At 56.3% G+C, this 17,027-nt stretch overlaps 1 protein-coding gene across 1 annotated transcript in view; it reads right to left on the reverse strand.

Annotated features, from left to right (window-relative positions):
* Positions 1 to 17,027, reverse strand: part of HMCN2 (hemicentin 2) — a 148,242-nt gene that overhangs the window by 94,595 nt on the left and 36,620 nt on the right. Inside the window, exons 11-19 of the mRNA XM_025888527.2 lie at positions 16,176 to 16,448; positions 14,947 to 15,088; positions 14,401 to 14,528; positions 13,349 to 13,462; positions 10,757 to 10,906; positions 4,372 to 4,560; positions 3,664 to 3,759; positions 3,268 to 3,395; positions 1,499 to 1,643 (exon numbers count right to left, since the gene is read on the reverse strand). Coding sequence (XP_025744312.1) covers positions 1,499 to 1,643; positions 3,268 to 3,395; positions 3,664 to 3,759; positions 4,372 to 4,560; positions 10,757 to 10,906; positions 13,349 to 13,462; positions 14,401 to 14,528; positions 14,947 to 15,088; positions 16,176 to 16,448 — 1,365 coding nt within the window. The remainder of the gene's footprint in view (positions 1 to 1,498; positions 1,644 to 3,267; positions 3,396 to 3,663; positions 3,760 to 4,371; positions 4,561 to 10,756; positions 10,907 to 13,348; positions 13,463 to 14,400; positions 14,529 to 14,946; positions 15,089 to 16,175; positions 16,449 to 17,027) is intronic.

Raw genomic sequence — 17,027 nt, forward strand, 5'->3', positions numbered from 1 at the left:
TCAGGGAGAAAATGCCCTTCTGGATTCTCTCAGGTGGCCAAAGCCCGCAAGTCATTACTACTGTTGATGGAAATGAAGTGAGCCAAGAGCCAGCGCCAGCCCTTCAAAGGAGGCTGTGCTGCATGGGGTAGCCTTTGCTGATCCCGAGATCCTGCCCAGTGACATGCCTCTCTGAGCTGTCATTTCAGAACAGGGAGTCTTTTAAACCCCACATCTTGAGTTGGTATGAAATTTAAGTGAAACCTACACAGAACCTCACAGAGGTCTGGGCATGCCCAGCCTTTGATCACGTTATTAGTCGGGAGTTCTGAGGAGGTGAGACGCGTTCTAGACCCCGCCTCCTTCTGAACTTTGGTTTTCCTCTAGAAAATGGGTAACAATGTCCTTCCTGCTCATCCTTGGGGGTTTTATGAAACAAGTGAAAAAAAAAAAAACGGGACATTAACATACTTGGTAAATGACAAAATATAACCAAACTTAAACTTCTTGTCTTATGCTAAAAAGAACGGTGGTAGCTGGTCGCGTGGGTGAAGGGAATACGGGCTCTCCAACCCTGTGGGAGTGAGTGTAATTGGGTAAAATATACAAAAAGCCCTAAAAATGTGTGATTTCTGTCAGTCAAAAGTCAATTCTACATGAATGGGTTTATCCGAAGGAAAGAATCGCACACGTGGGCAAAGGTGTCCATGCTTGGGGAGCAACCCGACAAGAGGGGGCAGGTGAGAGGCTCATGGCTCATCCAAACACATCGTCTTAAACCGAGCCTTCTGAGTATTTATTCACAGAAAATATTCAGAATCTCCTGTCAAGGGAAATACCCAGGTTGTAGGACAATAATTCAGTGTGGTCCCAGTTTGGCTTTTAAGTATTTCTGTGTACGTATATATAAAGGATTTATAGAAATATGGATAGAAATACAGATATGTAGGGCGCCTGGGTGGCTCAGTCACTAAGCATCTGCCTTCGGCTCAGGTCATGATCCCAGGGTCCTGGGATCGAGTCCTGCATCGGGCTCCCTGCTCAGCGGGAAGCCTGCTTCTCCCTCTCCCACTCCCCCTGCTTGTGTTCCCTCTCTCGCTGTGTCTCTCTCTGTCAAATAAATAAATAAAATCTTAAAAAAAAAAGAAATATAGAAACATAACTTATATGCAATTTATATAAAGAATGTATATATTATGTAAAAATTATTTACATACAAGGTAAAGTTATATACAATTTAAGTTACACATAACTCATTACATATATAGTGTATAAATGCACATGTGTAAAGCTCACATGTGTATAACATGTGAAAGATACACACCAACATGTAAAATTGTCTGGTTCTCCTTAGCTTCTGTATTGTGTTTTACTTGTCTCACCTCGAATTTTCCTACCATGAAAATGTACTATTTGTACAATTTTTTTAAACAGAAGTACTGAAGATCAAGTTCTCCCCCTGCACCTTCCCCATCCTATCACACCCCACACCCCTACCCCCCCCCACCCCGGGACTCACCCTGGACAACCAGCTCCACGTCCCTGTGCTGAGAGCCAGCCGTGTTGCTGACCACACAGCTATACCTCCCTGCGTCCTCCTGCAGCGCCCGGTCAAGGTGGAGGCTGCCATCTGCTCGGACGGAATGCCGGCTGCCAGGTGGGAGCTGGTGAGGGTGAGGGAGCCCCAGTTTGAACTGCGGCCCTACGTGGAGCCAGCTGAGAAAGAGCGTTCTGGAAAAGCACACTGCCTGCCGGGCCAGTGGGGAGCAGTCTGGACTGAGAAGCTAGGGCTTTGGAGAACCCCTCCCCTTCCCTGAGACTCCTCCACCCTGCAGACCAGCAGGTCTAGGGGTCCTTGACCCCACTCTCCCCACAGCCAGCTGGGCTGGGGCAAGCTGCCTGACCCCAGTGGGCCGATGGGAGCCTCTCCCAAGAATGCAGGGTTGGGGCCAGAGCCTTTACTGAGCAGGGGCTGGGGCTCCAAGGCCCTTCCACACCGAAGCTGCAGAGAGGAGGGACAAACTCCTGGGGGGAAAACAGAGTAGAACAGACGTGTGGCCACATCAGATGTGGTCCCAGAGAGAGAAGCAGAGACAGTGGCTCCTGGTGGCTGCCCAGATGTGTACGCATGGGGACCCAGGGTGGGGCAGGAAGCACTGGTCCAGAATGGGGCCTGGGGTAACCTCTGTAAAGATGTCTAGTCAGCCCATCTTTGGTGAGGGGTCCTCTGAAGAACCTTTCCACCAGGCCTGAGGCCTCTTTCGGCCTCCTCGGCCCTGTCCCGTGAGCCTAGCCTCACACCCTGCACTCAGGTTCTAGAAGCTGCTCCTGCACCATCTCAAGACCAGGCCCTTTGGGGCTGAGCAAGCTTGAGGGGGTTTCTGCTCGTGGCACGCGGCGGCCCAACAGGCAGGGGTCCACCCAGCGTCCCCACTGAGTTAAAACAGACTCCGCATCTCCAGCCACTCCCTGTCCTGGCCTCGACAAGGCCCAGGGCCACTCCTTCTGCACCTGCCCATCCGATCCTACTCAGGAAGGCTCCTCACCGCTGCAGCCCACACCCCCAGGCAGGGGCCTCCTCGGGGTCATGTCCAATCACACAGGCTGCAGAGTGAGTCGTCAGCATGATCAGCCTCTGCAAAGCCCACGCGCTCCAGGGGCAGGACCCTGTCTGCCCCGCACCAGGGTCTGGGAGCAGGACAGCAGGAACAGAGAGACAACCACACGGTCGTTACCTCCCTAGGTGTCCAGGGTCTGCCCATCTGCAGGAGGGACAGCACTTCCCTATGGCCTCGAGGGCACAAGGACCCCAGGATGTCTGAGGACAAGGCGCAAAAGTTGGGGGGGGGGCAAAGAAGATGCGGCCACGAGAGGAGAAATGGAAGAAAATAAAGAAAACCAAATCAATATGAGTGGAGAAAGCAAGCAGCCACCGTGTGCCCAGCTATGTAGTCAGGGCAGGTACTAACGGGCCGCGTCTCTGCCCCAGAACTGTCGGGGGTGGGGGGGTGATGAAAGCACTGTCTCCGCTCCCCAGCCTCAGCACTAGCGGAGCACAAGGTCCTCCTGAGGCTCTCCAGGGGACCAGCAGCCACACGGTCCTGCGCTGGCCTCGGGAGGGCGGCAGATGCTATCAGTGCATTTATCAGAGAAATTTCTGGAAAGAGTCAGAAAAGAGAGGGAGGAAGGAAGAGCACATCCCCAAACAAGCGAACAGCCAAGCGGAGGCCGAGGGGGACACACGACAGCCCCTCCACCCCCAGGCATCCCCAGAGAGCCAGCACTCACGGGCAGGCCGGCCTTGAGCCAGCGCCTCTCCGGGAAGGGCCTCCCAGCCAGGATGATGCAGGGCAGGGACACCGGCTGCCTCTCCAGCACCCGGACAGTGGAGGCGCTGCTGGCGATCTGTGGTGGGGCTGTGGGGACAGGGGATGGTATGCGTCACACAGATTCCCGTGGGTCGTCACCCCCTCTCCTCCCCAGGGAACCAGTGGAAGCGTCAGAACAGGGGCTCCTCCAGGGTCCAAGGGCGCACTTCCTGGGATCCGGATGCTCCTCTTGGAGAACCTGGCACGGACACATCCGTCCCAGAGCGTGGGCGGCCACTGGGGGGGGGGGGTCCCACGGGGGGGGAGGGGCCCGACCTCCCCACCAAACCCTCCTCCCCTGGATCCACCAGCGAACCATGTCCGGTCACGACGAGCTGGGCCGCTGCCTGGACCTTCCCAAACACATTTTGAGCTTCACAGACATACGGGGCCTGATCTTCAGGGACCACACCTGAGAGGCAGAAAGAGGCAGGCGTGACTGCCCGGGCTCACCCCAGCTCCAGCCCCCCAGGGGCAGGCAGCCGGGTCCTGCAGAGGTGAGGTAGGAGGGCTGGGGGAAGCAGCCAGGCCTCGGAAGGGTGGGAAGGCCTCAGCGCTCATCTGCAGAATGGGGAACGTTTATGAATCCCTGTGCCTTGTGGCGTGATGGGGTAGGCTCGCTGATGTAAACACGGTGCCCGGTATCCGGCCCCGCACAGAGCAAGCGGTCGTCGTAGTGATGGTGGTGGCCGTGATAATGGCAATGGTTAACACATAGAACACTCCACACGGGTCAAGAACCACGCTGGGCGTTTTATGTGCAATTACGCACACAGCAACCCCCCCGGGCAGCCTGTTAGTAAACCCAAGTGGTAGGTTTTGTCCTTATCATTACTGTCTTGGGTTCAGAGTAGGAGAATGACTTGACCAGGGTTAGCCAGCCAAAATACGACCCTGCATCAACCCTACCCACGGTCAACGCCAGGGGTCAAGGCTCTGCTCTGAGCCACCCGGCCTGGGGGCTGAGAATATCAGAAGCCATGCTGTCTCCCTTGCCCACCCTCCCCCAGCCCCAGTGTCTTACTTTCAAAGAACAGCACGCCCGAACTGGGCTGCCCGGTCCTGCTGCCCCGCCTGGGCCCCAGTGGCTGGCCATCTCCACGGCGCCAGGTGACCACCGGAGGCGGGCGGCCCATGGCCCGGCATGCCAGGAGGGCACTCCTCCCCAGCTCCACAGTGACGTCCCGGGGCAGCTCCATCAGCTGGGGCGCATCTGCAGCGAGAGGACCAGTCAGCCGTGCCTGGTGGCTGAACACACCGTGCCCCCAGAGGCTTGTTTATGCCGCCCGCCTCCCCTCCCACTGCTGGAAGGTTCCATTTCTCCCAGCCTCACCCTCATGAACCTGGGGCTGACTCATATCCAGGGCTCCAGGGCCAACCTGAGCTTGGCTTGGTCCAGGCCTGGGGAGCTCTTGGGGATGAGGCAGAGGGAGCGGCCTTTGGCGGGACAAAGCTGCCGCCACGCCTCATACCCCCGCGTGGGGTCACGGGGGGCCTCGCCGGGCCTCACCGTGCAGGGGAAGGCAACAGGCCTGTTCCTGGCAGCAACACCTCCCGGGAAGCCCACGTCTGAGGCGTGGCAAGGCAAGCTCCAGCCACAGGAGCCCAGCTACCTCAGAGACCCTCCCATCTCTCGCCCTCTTCCACCCTCCTCTGGCAGGTGGCCTGAACTTGGGCAACAAACTATCCGGATCCCCAAAGAGCCAAATCTGTGGAGAGATGAATGGTCATCTTCACTCTCCTCTCTACATCTCTGTTTGCTAATATTTTTTGTAAGGAGTATATAAAACTCCACCACAAAATGAAAACATGCTTACTATAAATAAGGTGACCTTACACTTGAAGGTCCAAATGGAACACTGGAACATACTAATCAGGGCACCAGGACAACAGTGCCAAACAAGGACTGCCCTGCTCACGGGAGTTAAAACTCCAGTAATACACAAGAATACACTTCCCCCAATTTTTACTCCACACGCCCCAAATCTCATGCCCTTCCCCAGGGTCACCACTGTTAACAGTTTGTAGTGTTTCTTGTAAACTTTTTTCGAAGCACTGTCTTATATTTATAATCAGGAGAAAATAAGTTGTTTCCCAAAAACATAAAGTCATGATCCTTTCTACCCTTCGGCAGGCCAGGAGACGGCCCGATTCCAGATGGGTCCAGGCCCTGTCCCTGCAGCTTATGGGCACGGTTCTCAGGTCCTTGTCCCCAGACCTATGACCGGGAAGGTCCCCTAGCCTTTTTTTAACCTGTGGCATCCAACACCATGGAAAATCCTCCACCCCTTTGGTCTGTCCACCTCCGTCCAGAAATCTCCCCCATCCATCCAAATCATGACATCAAATTTCCCTCCTGGCTTGGGGATTAGGGATGTTCCAAGGAGATATAAACACAACTTGGAAAATTACTGCAAGGAGGACCCAACAGTCTTGGACCCAGCCTCAGACACCACCCGCACGCCTCTCTTCCTTATTGGGGCCTGGCAGCTGCCGAGACCCAGAATCCCAGACAGCCTCCACTCCGGGCTCGCCTCAGATAGGATCATTGCTCCCGCAGAGCCCTGGCCCCGGGAGGCACGACTTTGCCATCCCCCACTCGCTGGGCAGAGCTGAGCCCGGGGCCAGATTCCCCCAGAGCCTGCCTTCACCCGCTCCGTCCAGCCAGACCTGCTTCTTGACCTCCTTCACCCCCGAACAGCCCAGCTTTGTCTCCAGACTCTGGCACACAACAAAGCACACTCTTCCCCATTGTCCTCCGGGTCCTGAAACGTCCCCCCAAAAAAGGGACAACCAGCTTATGATAGTTAGCAAATAACACGTACAGAGGGTAGCATCTGGAATGCCTACTAAAGGACAGGCAAGGTGACGGTGCTTTTAAGAAACAACAATTTCATCAACCCCATTTTACAGGTGAGGAAACTGAGGCTTAAGAGAGATTTAGGAGGGGGCCCAAGGGCACAGCTTGAAGTCAACGGCAGAGGTGGGCTCAGAGCTTAGGTCTGGCTGTTGCTAAGGCCCAGGCCCCCACCCACCGCACCCCTGTGTCCCCCCGGGGTCCTCGGGAGCAACTTGGCTGCTATTTCAGCCAGAGCCGCACCCACCTCTTCTGTCCTCTCTTTGGGGGGAATCCTGAAGCAGCCAAATCCCAGACTCAGATCCCACCCAGAAAACTGACTCAGCCTCCGGCACAGCCAACCCCCCCACCCCAGTCCTCACCAGAGCCCCCAAATAAGGCAGGACCCCAGAATCCTCATATGCCAGAGCTGAAGGCCCTTTGCTCCCCTCATTTGCAGATGGGAAACTGAGGCTGGGGGCAGGGGCAGGGGCAGGGCCGGCCTCGAGTCTTGCAGCATGTCGGTGGGGGCTGGGCTCCCAACCCAGTGCCCTTCCCAGAGACTCATCAGAGGTTCAGCTACCTCTGTCCTCAGGCCCCCTCCTCACGGACTCCCAGGTGACCCCTGCAGTAACCCAGGGAGGGACCGTAAACTGGCCCTGTGTTCAGAGAGAATGTCAGGGTGTCTGTCCCTGGGGGGAATGGCTTCCACAGCCCCCTCCTGGGAAGGTTCCTGCAACTGGGCCCAGGCTGCAGCCGCCGGTGCACTCTCATGGGCCTCTTCCTCCTTAGAAAAATATTAACAATTTGGGGCGCCTGGGTGGCTCAGTCGGTTGAGCAGCTGCCTTCGGCTCAGGTCATGCTCCCAGGGTCCTGGGATCGAGTCCCGGTTCGGGCGCCCTGCTCGGCGGGGAGTCTGCTTCTCCCTCTGATCCTCCCCCGTCTTGTGCACTCTCTCTCAAATGAATGAATTAAATCTTTAAAAAAAATATATTAACAATTCTATTTCATCACCGCATTGACATAAAGGCAGACAATCCAGGCTGGATTCATTTTCATCTACTTGTTGTCATCCATTTGTTTCCTTCTGATTTTAAAAGAAATTAGAATCAGAGCATTGTCCTGGGGCCCTGGACCTATCCCAGGCCCTGGGTTCGTGCCCACTGTGCCTGATGGAAAAGCCAAAGCTTCTTCTCTCCTGCTCCCCTAGATTGGCCAGGGGTCTCTGCACTTCCCAAAGCATAAGCTCTTCTCCCCTGCTCATCTACCCGGCAACCTGGGACTCCCACGGCGGGAACAGAAGGCAGGAACAGAAATGAGGAAACAGAGGAATGAGCATCCTCTCCTCCTGAGTGAGAATCCAGCAGGTGCAGATAACTTAGCTCAGAGCAGCTGGTCTCAGGGAACAGAAAGGGCGCTGAACTTGGGGCAGGCATGCCTGCTGTGAGGCCAGTCACCAGCCATGTGATGAATCTCGCCACCTTCCTGGGCCCGGGGCGGCCAGAGTGTTGAGTATCTATTCCATTCAAGCCCCGAGCGAAGCCCGTTCTCTCATTAAATCTCTCAAGGACCCTATGAGCAAAGCTCTATTACTTTCCTCCCTTTTCACTGACGAGGAAAGGAGGAAGGCTCAGGGAGGTCAATAACTTGGCCAAAGAAGCAGTGGAGTCTGGGTACCATCCAGTCTTCGAGATGCCAGGCCCACAGGTGATGCAAAGATGCCCTGTGGGCGGGGCCACCAACACTGGCACTCGCCACCCTCCTTCCCAGACGCGGCCGGGAAGCCGGTTCCCAGCTCAACAGCAGGAGTTGGGCACAGCGCCCAGCCGCTCCCCGCCCTGGAAGGCTCTGCCGGCCTGGCTAGGAAGGCCGGGCCACAGCTGCCACCCAGATGGGCAGGAAATTCGATTTCCCACCACTGCTGCCAGGTCGGCTCTCTTCAGACACACAGGTGCTTGGCCACCGTCTACCCCTTCCCCGACCTCAAGGCCGAAGGCCACCAGTGGCCAAGAAGCCTGCCCCTGGGATGCCAGCCGTCTCCTTCTCTGACATGGGGAACCCGCCCTAAGGTCCATCGCTGACAGGTGAAGGAATAGGACCAGGAGGGCATGTCAGCCTGGACCCCAGAGCAATAAGGCACTGCTGAAAAGAAATCAGACACGGAGCAAAGGATGATTGTCTGTGACAACGCCAAGTGCAGCCCTGGCTGGAGCACCCTCTCCGCTCACCCAGAACCTACTGACTATTAACAATGACAGTGACGTTGATCAGAACCCCTCAGGCCCCAGGCCAGTCTTACCTTGCACTCCTGCAACATCCTAGAGACATTTGGCTGACGAGGAACCCGAGGCTCAGAGTGGGGAAGCAAGGTCCAAGCTCACCCTGCTGCTGAGCGTCACGATGAAGTCCAGGGGCTAAAGGCCTGGACCCTGGGTTCAGATCTCAGCTCTGCCCCTCACCAGCTGTGTGACCTTGGGCAAGTCACTTAACCTCTCTGTGCCTCGGGTTCCCCACCTACACAGGAGATAATGACAGAACCCACCTCAAAGAGATGTTGAGAGGTTTACATGTGAGTACATGAAACATGCTTAGAGATGGCCCTGGTGCCTGGCAAATTTCATAGATATCCTGGCTTATATGTTTTATTGTTATCAGGCTCTAAGCCTGCACCTTTCCACACCCACCCCACCCTACCTGAGAGCGAGCCACGTAGTGCACTCTCTACAGGGAACATCGAAGCACATCACTCTCCACCCTAAAAACTCCCACCACCCCCGCAGGACCAAGCCCAAATGGTGCCAGGCTCCTGAGGCCAAGCATGACCCACAGCAGGTAGCAGCCTCCTGGGTGCCCCTCGGCCCTGGCTCAGTCTCACTCCCTGGCTCGCTTCTCCTGCTGTGGGGAGATCTGCACATGCTGCTCCCTTCGCCTGGAACACTGCTCCCGAGCTCATCACCTGCTTGATGGCTTCTGGGTTCATCTCAGACATCACCTCCTCCAGGAAGCCTTCCCAGCCCCCAGTGTCTGTTGGACTCCTTCTCGGGGCACCAACAGCTCCCCATGGATACCACTTGCAAACGCTCACTACCCTGAGTGTCCCACTTGTGTGTTTGCCGTCTCTCTCCTTGACACCAAGAGCAACACGAAGGCGGATGCCAAGTCTCGCCTGCTGTTTTGTCCCCGGCACAGGGCCTGGCCACCTGGTGACCGTGCAAGGGAGGAAGGAGTGACAGAACCAACAACTGATGGCTAAGGGTACCCCAAGCCTGGGAGAATCCAACCCTGACATGGCACCATCGTCCTCGGGGCCAGAACCTTTTACTCACAAGGCCTGCTCCACCCAGGGCCCCCCACTGTCCTTGGGGAGCCCCTTGGCCATCCCACCCAGCCTCGACAAGCACATTGTTGATTCTCTGTGCTTCCCCGGGACTCCCAGCACCTGGCCTTCCCACCGTGGCCACGGCAAACCCCTCAGAGCCCAGTTCGTGTTGGCCCAGCATGCCGAGGAGCTGTGCCCACAACTTTTGAGCAATCCCCAGGGCCCAGGGTGCAGGTCTGGAATTCAGACGTCATGACAGTCACAGCCAAGGCCATGTACCAGCCACAGAAGAACCCAGACTCCCCATCTGTAAAGAGGGGATAATCACCCATCTGTTTATTAAGCACTCGAGATGGGCCAAACCCTATGCTAAGCATTATATGCCTGATCTCACCGAACCCTCCTGGCAACCCCATTTTACAGATAGGAAAACTAAGGGTCAATGACTCAACCAAAGCACATAGATGGTAAATGATGGAGACAAGACGGGAACCCAGATCTCAGGGATGCCCATGCCCAAGCTTGAACCAAACTGTCTCTGTGGTAGGCAGCCTCCAAGGTGGCCTCCTGGGATGCACACACTTGAGCAGCCCCTCCCACCTATCGTGTACCAGGGTTGGTCTGTGTGACCAAGAGAATACAGTAGAAGTGACAGTATGTCACTTCCAGGACCGGCTGGTTATAAAGACTGCAGCTTCCTTGTGGGATTCTCTCTCTTTCCCTCTCCCTCCCTCTCTCTTTTCTCTCTCTCTTGTCTTCTCTCTCCCTCTCTCTCCCTCTCTCTCTCGCTCTCTCCCTCCCTCAGCTCTCTTGCTCATGGGAATCCACGTCAGGAGAAGCCTTCTAGAGACGCCCACATGGGGAACGAACTGAGGCGTCCTGCCAACAGCCACGTGAGTGAATCCAGACTGGCTCCTCCAGCCCCAGTCAAGCCTTCAGATGATGCAGCCCCGGTTGAAGCATTAACTGCAATCCCGTGAGAACCTCTGAGCCACAACCACCCACTTTGGGAGCCAAGCGACTCCCAAACCCTGGCCCTCCAGAACTGCAACCAAATAAATGCTTACTGTTTAAGCCACAAAGTTTTGGGGCAATTTGTCATACAGCAAGAGGCACTGTGTCCTTGGTCCCACGTGCTCCGGATGCACATGATACAGATTCCACACTGGCGTTCTCTACGGTAGAGTTCCCTCCTCCCTGCTCAGAGGCAGGGCAAAGGGGGAGGGGGCAGGTGGGGACAAGGTGTACACTCACGTCCAACCTCCAGCCGGATCTCTGCGGAGGCATCGCCCACCTCATTGACAGCTCGGCAGGTGTAGATGCCAGCATCCCTCTCCCGAGCTGCTGGGATCCGCAGCGTCCCAGAGCTGGAGCCCTCAGGGGCCAGAATCATTTCAAGACCCCCTGCACCAAAGATGGGAAAGCATCAGGCGGGTGCCCGCAGTGGTCACGGAGGCTGGGTTACCAGGCTGCTGAGCCTTCCTGACCCTCAGGCTCCTGTAACTGCATTGGGCTGGAGCCTGGGAGGGCCCAAGTGGGGCATGGTCCTTCCCCAAAAGCCAGGACCCCCATTATTTAACAGGGACAGAGTTTCAGTTTTGTAAGAGGAACAGAGTTCTGGAAACGGATGGTGGTAACAGTTATTCAACAGTGCGAATGTACTTAATACTACTGAGCTGTATCCCTAAAAAGGGTTAAGATGTAAAGTTTGTTATTTGTATTTTACAACAATTGGAAAAAAAATTTTTTAAGTCAGGACTCCTAGCTCCAGCCCTGCGGGGGGGCTTTCCCTGAGCCTCTCTGCTGACCAGGAGTGAGGCCCAGCCTGTCCCCCTACTTGCGACAGGCTCAGCACCCACAGACTCCTTGCCTGGGCCTCCCTGCTGGGTCCCCATCCTCTGTTCCAGTTCCAGACTGAGGTCACGCTGGGATGAGCACACCCCAGCCACGGCTGCCTCTCTCACACCTGACCCCAGGCAGGCCTCCCTCTTTTCTCCTGCCTGTGGTCTACACCCAGGCTCCCCTGATCCCGACCTACTTTCTACATTTTAATATAATTTTTTATTTTTATTGTTTTTATTGTGATAAAATATACATAACACAAAACCTGACCACCTTAATCATTTTGAGTGTCCGATTCAGTGGCATCAAATACATTCACATTAGTGTGTAACCATCCCCTCCATCCGTCTCCAGAACTTTCTCATCTTCCCAAACTGAAACTCTGTCCCCGGTAAACACTGACCCCCCCCCCCCACCCCCCACACCCAGCCCCTGGTGCCCAGTCTTTTCCTTTCTGTCCCTACACATCTGCCTCGTCTAGGTCCCTCAGGTAAGTGTAATCATAGCGTATTTGTCCTTCCGTGTCTGGCTGATTTCACTCCGCATCATGTCCCCCAGGCTCATCCGTGTTGTTCTCAGAATTTCACCCCTTGTTTTCAAACGACAAAACATTTTAATTGTGGTAAAAATCACAGAACAAGATTTACCATCTCAACCATTTTCAAGAGCACAGTTCAGGGGTGTTAACTGTATTTACACTGCTGTACAATTTGAATTCCACCTCTTGGGTGCCTGGGTGGCTCAGTTGGTTAAGCGACTGCCTTCGGCTCAGGTCGTGATCCTGGAGTCCCGGGATCGAGTCCCGCATCGGGCTTCCTGCTCAGCAGGGAGTCTGCTTCTCCCTCTGACCCTCTTCCCTCTCGTGCTTTCTATCTCTCGTTCTCTCTCTCTCTCAAATAAATAAATAAAATCTTTAAAAAAAAAATGAATTCCACCTCTTTTCCAGTCTGAATAATATTCCACTGAGAGAGGCCCTTTTAAAAAGTGTTCCCGGGCCAGGCTCTCGGCCAGAACAGCAGAGACTCGAGCACCAAGTCAGGAGCCCCGGGGCCTCTGCCATCCAGGGGTGGCCTGGCACAAAATGCTCACACTCTTGAGCTGCTTCTGCCTGTGTCAAAGTCAAGGTGGGCTCTGACAAGCTGGCAGACGGGTGCCATGAATGACAGAGCCCGTCCAGGTGGGAGAGGGCAACATGGGTGAGGGCTGACCCTTGGGAGGGAGCTAGGATTCTACTCCTGGAAAGACAGGAGCAGCCCCTGCTGAGGGCTCCAGAACACTCCCATCAGCCAAACTTCAGCTCGGAGTCCGTCACTGGGAAGACCCTCCGTACCCATTGACTCAAAAGAGCCTCAGAACAGGCCTGGTACTACCGGTCCCTATTTCTTAGATTAACCGCATCACCATCACTAAGAACACCGAACCCAGGGGCGCCTGGGTGGCTCAGTCGGTGAAGCATCTGCCTTCGGCTCAGGTCAGGATCTCAGGGTCCTGGGATCGAGTCCCGCGTCAGGCTCCCTGCTCAGCGGGGAGTCTGCTCTTCTCCCTCTCCCTCTGCCGCTCCTCCCTGTTCATGCTCTCCCTCGCTCTTGCGCTCTCTCTCAAGTACATAAAATCTTAAAAAAAAGAACACCGTGCCCAGCCCACATGCCAGGCTTGTTCTAAACACTTTACTTATGGGAACTCATCTCATCCTCACACAACTAACCTATCTGATGTTCGCCATTTCCCAGATAAGGAAGCAGGCTCAGCAATGCCAGGTCACCTGCCCACTGTCACCCAGGGGAGCTAGAATTCAAATCTAAGTCTACTCTAAATCCTGCTCCTCACCACTGAGCTGCATGGATGCTCAGCTGGGGGAGGGGGTGCTGCTAGAACGGACCAGCCCTCCCAGACACCCCATTCGCAGTGCCACTCCCCCCCACCCCCCATGACCATTCCGGAAAGCTGATCCTCCAGGGGCCCCAGGAGGGACAGTTCCCCAGGCCCCTCTCCCACCTGACGTACCTCGATACCAGATGACCCGGGGTGGGGGCACCCCAGACACCTCACACACCAGCACGGCCTGGTCCCCGACGGCGGCCAGCACCACCGCATTTACTGCCGAGACGGACGGTGGATCTGCGTGGGAGCAGAAGGGGAGCTTGGGACCCGCGCACAGACTCCCTAGGTCAACAGTGCAGCCTCTCACGGTGGGGGGGGGGGGGGGGGGCGAGGACAGGGAAGGAGCTGCACCTCCTGCCTCCTCCCTACCCCCCCACCAGTCAGGGACCGTCACCCCAGAAAGATCTAGCCACTGTTGGTTTTCTTAAAAGTTTCTGACCCAGGACCTCGAATGAAAGCCAGTCACTCCTGGAACCAATCCACCCCACACACATCCGTTTCTCATTGAATTTGCCGAAACCTGGGGCGCCTGGGTGGCTCATTCGGTTAAGCGGCTCCCTTCGGCTTGGGTCATGATCTCAGGGTTCTGGGCTTGAGCCCCCAGTTGGGTTCCCTGCTCAGCGGGGAGTCTGCTTCTCCCTCTGCCTCTGCCCCTGCCCCTGCTTCTGCTCTCTCTCAAGGAAAAAAAAAAAAAAAGCTGAAACCCTAAAGGTCCTAAATGCCCTGCATGGGCTGCCCATCCGTCCCCTGTCCCCGTCCCTGACTCTCGCCCATCCTCTCCACACCAGCCTTCTTGTCACCTCCTGAGCACCCCAGACTTCACTCTGACCTCAGGGCCTTTGCCTCACCGGGTCCCTTTCCCATTCTCATCTCTGGCAAGCGTCCCCGCCTCGTGGAGGCCTTGGGCCGTCCCGTGTGTACCAGCGTGTCCCTCCCGTCCCCACCGGCACATCATACTGCTCCCCTAGCACACTCCGAAAGCCCCCTTATCCGTCTGCATGCTTCTTCTGTGCCTCCCCATCAGAATATGAGCTCCCCCCGGGCAGGGACCATGTGTTCACTGCTGTATGCCCAGGGCCTGGCACACGGCAGATGCTCAACAAGTATTTGTGGATGGGAAGGAGGGAGGGAGAGAGAGAAGGGAGGCTCTTCTGAGATGCCCGGGGCCCAGGTACCTGTATAGTAGAGGGTGACCACCTCTTCGTCTGTGCCGACCTCATTCACAGCCTGGCAGCTGTAATTCCCAGCATCCTCTGGGGCCACTCCCTGAATGATCAGGGTTCCCTGGGCATCTACATGGATTCTGGAGTCAGGCCATAAAACAACATGTTCAATGGCCAAGGGGCCAACGAGGTCCGGTCACCCGAGGACTACCTCAGTCATCATCAACAACAAACTAATTAATAGCATCCCTAGTGATCGCCATTTTCTACTGACTGCTTGCTCTGTGCCTGGCTGTGTGCTCAGAGCTTTACATAGATTGTCCTTGTTAACGCATGAGGTTCAGAGAGGTAAAAGCGACTTGCCCAAGGTCACACAGCCTGAATGGCAGGGGCAGGATTCAAGCACAGGTCTACTGGATTCTGGAACTATAGCTCCCACAAATGCTTCCCTCTCCCCGTGCCACCCCCTGCCCGCCGCCAACCCGTTTACAGGTAAAAAGATGGAGGCCCAGAGGCATCCCCCGGGAGTCCTTATTCACCTGGCCCTGGGCCCCTCACCTGCTGTCCTCTTGCAGAGCATGACCCCCACGGCTCCAGGAGATGTGGGGTGTGGGGTACCCAGAGGCTGAGCAGCTGACGCTCACCTCCATACCCTGGGAGAAGTGCTGGGACCGGGTGTGGATGCTGACCTGGGGGGCCTCTGCGGTATAAAGAGTGGACAGGTGGGGAAGAGCCTGTCAGGGCAGCCATGCCGTTCCAGGTGCCCAGCCCCAGCCTCCTCTCCATCCCCAAAGTCGCAGAAGGGCCAGATGTAGGGCCTGAATCCCCAGGGAGTGGCTTTCCTGGGAGCTGGGGTTGACCAGGCAGCTGCCCAGGCCACACAAAGTGGATTTCCTAATGCCCCCGCGGGTTCTGCTCCAGGCTGAGCATCTTGGAGAGGCTCAGGCAAATAGGCAGATGCCAGGGCCGGGGGCAACTCTCACCTCCAGTGACCCTGAGTGGACCCCAAGGCCTGCCCGAGCACTGGCCCCAAACCTAGGTTCTATTCACAGCACAATAGGCTTGTTGGCCTCCAACAGACCTCACCAGGCCAACTCACCTAGAAAAGGTAAACAGGGCCCTCCAGTATCAGTGGCAGACAAAGCTAACAGATACGGCAGAACCTAGACATGGCCTCGGAATTCTTCTCAGCACACTCCAGGCAACCAACCAAGAGTTGCTGGCACAAGAGAGAACAGTTGTCCCGATAGGGCTCATTTTCACACTTGGGGAAATAGCAGCCCAGAGAGAAAGATCCGCCTAAACCCTGGGTAGACCCGAGGTGACCTCCAGGTCCTAAGACTCCCAGGTGGGGGCTCTTTCCACTGCCTCCCCCGACCCCATCTGGTCAATGCCACCCAGCACCTGCCAAGCACATCTGATCTCTGGACTTCCAGAAGTTTCCTGGATTCCACTCCTGCCCTACATATTGGGGCGGCGGGGGGGAGAGGGGCAACGGAGGTGCTCCACGGCATGGGAAATCAATAGGACACAATGAAATCGCCTTGGCCTACAGCAGCAGAAATTTAGGTTAGATATTAGGGTGAACTTTCCAACAGGGAGAACCACTAAACTTAGGCTAGGAGGCTACAGAATTCTCGTTCTCTGAAAATTCAGAAGACACAGGACTAATGTTGCCTGCCCGACGTGATGCTTGGGCAGAGGCACGGATCAATGGGCTCTGGGGAGGAGCACTAGGGAGTGTGTTCACCTGGAAGCACAGACAGCAGTGGAAGGCAGAGCCTCACCTCTCACCAGGAGCCAGATGGATGCCCTGGTGACCCCATTGGCGTTGCTGGCCATGCACTGGTACCGCCCACCGTCACTGGGGATAATGTCGCTGACCTCCAGGGAGAGGTCGGCCAGCTGGGCGACTCTGCCCGGCAAGGCCGACAGGACTCGCCAGTCCCGGATCCACGTCAGGTTGTAGGGGACATCACTCAGGACCTGGCAGGCCAGGACGGCAGTCTCCCCTGGGGACACGGTGATGTTGGGGGCAGGGACTAGCTGCGGCGGAGGGTCTGAAGGAAAAAAAACAGAGGAGACTGGGAGGGGGCGGACACAGAGAGGGGGCCATCCTGCCGGCGCTGGGGACGTCCTAACTCCAGCGTCCCGCACGGGATCCTTGAGGACACGTCGTCCGTCAGAGTAGTGGAGAAGCATCTGCTCACCATCCCAGGCCAGCGCCACCCCGGGAGGAGGGCCCATTCCCCCCACGTCCCCCCACTTCCCCACCACCATCACACCCCTGGCGAGGGCTGCGTGGCACCTGCGTGCTTTGCACACGACAGCCAAGTGCAACACGGACCAAGACCCCCACTACTCTTCTCACCCTGTGAGCCAGGAACTCCACCCTGGGGAACACAGCCTCGGAAACCACCCTCGAGAGGGAAACAGTAGTGAGTACGAAGCTATTCTCTGTGCAGATCGCAGGAGGATCCTCACAGCCAAAATGTACCACAGAGGCCACTGCCCCAAACGAGGGAAGAGCTAAGAAAACCACTCTCTTGACAGGGAAAAAAGGGGTAAGTGATCAGATCAGAGACCATCTAACCATGGATGTGGGCCCGAGCGCTCGCAGGGAAAAAGCTGGGTCCACA

This window comes from Callorhinus ursinus, unplaced genomic scaffold (genome assembly GCF_003265705.2).
Source record: "Callorhinus ursinus isolate GAN/ISIS: 27379988/994484 unplaced genomic scaffold, GSC_fseal_2.0 scaffold24, whole genome shotgun sequence".
Lineage (NCBI taxonomy): Eukaryota > Metazoa > Chordata > Mammalia > Carnivora > Otariidae > Callorhinus > Callorhinus ursinus.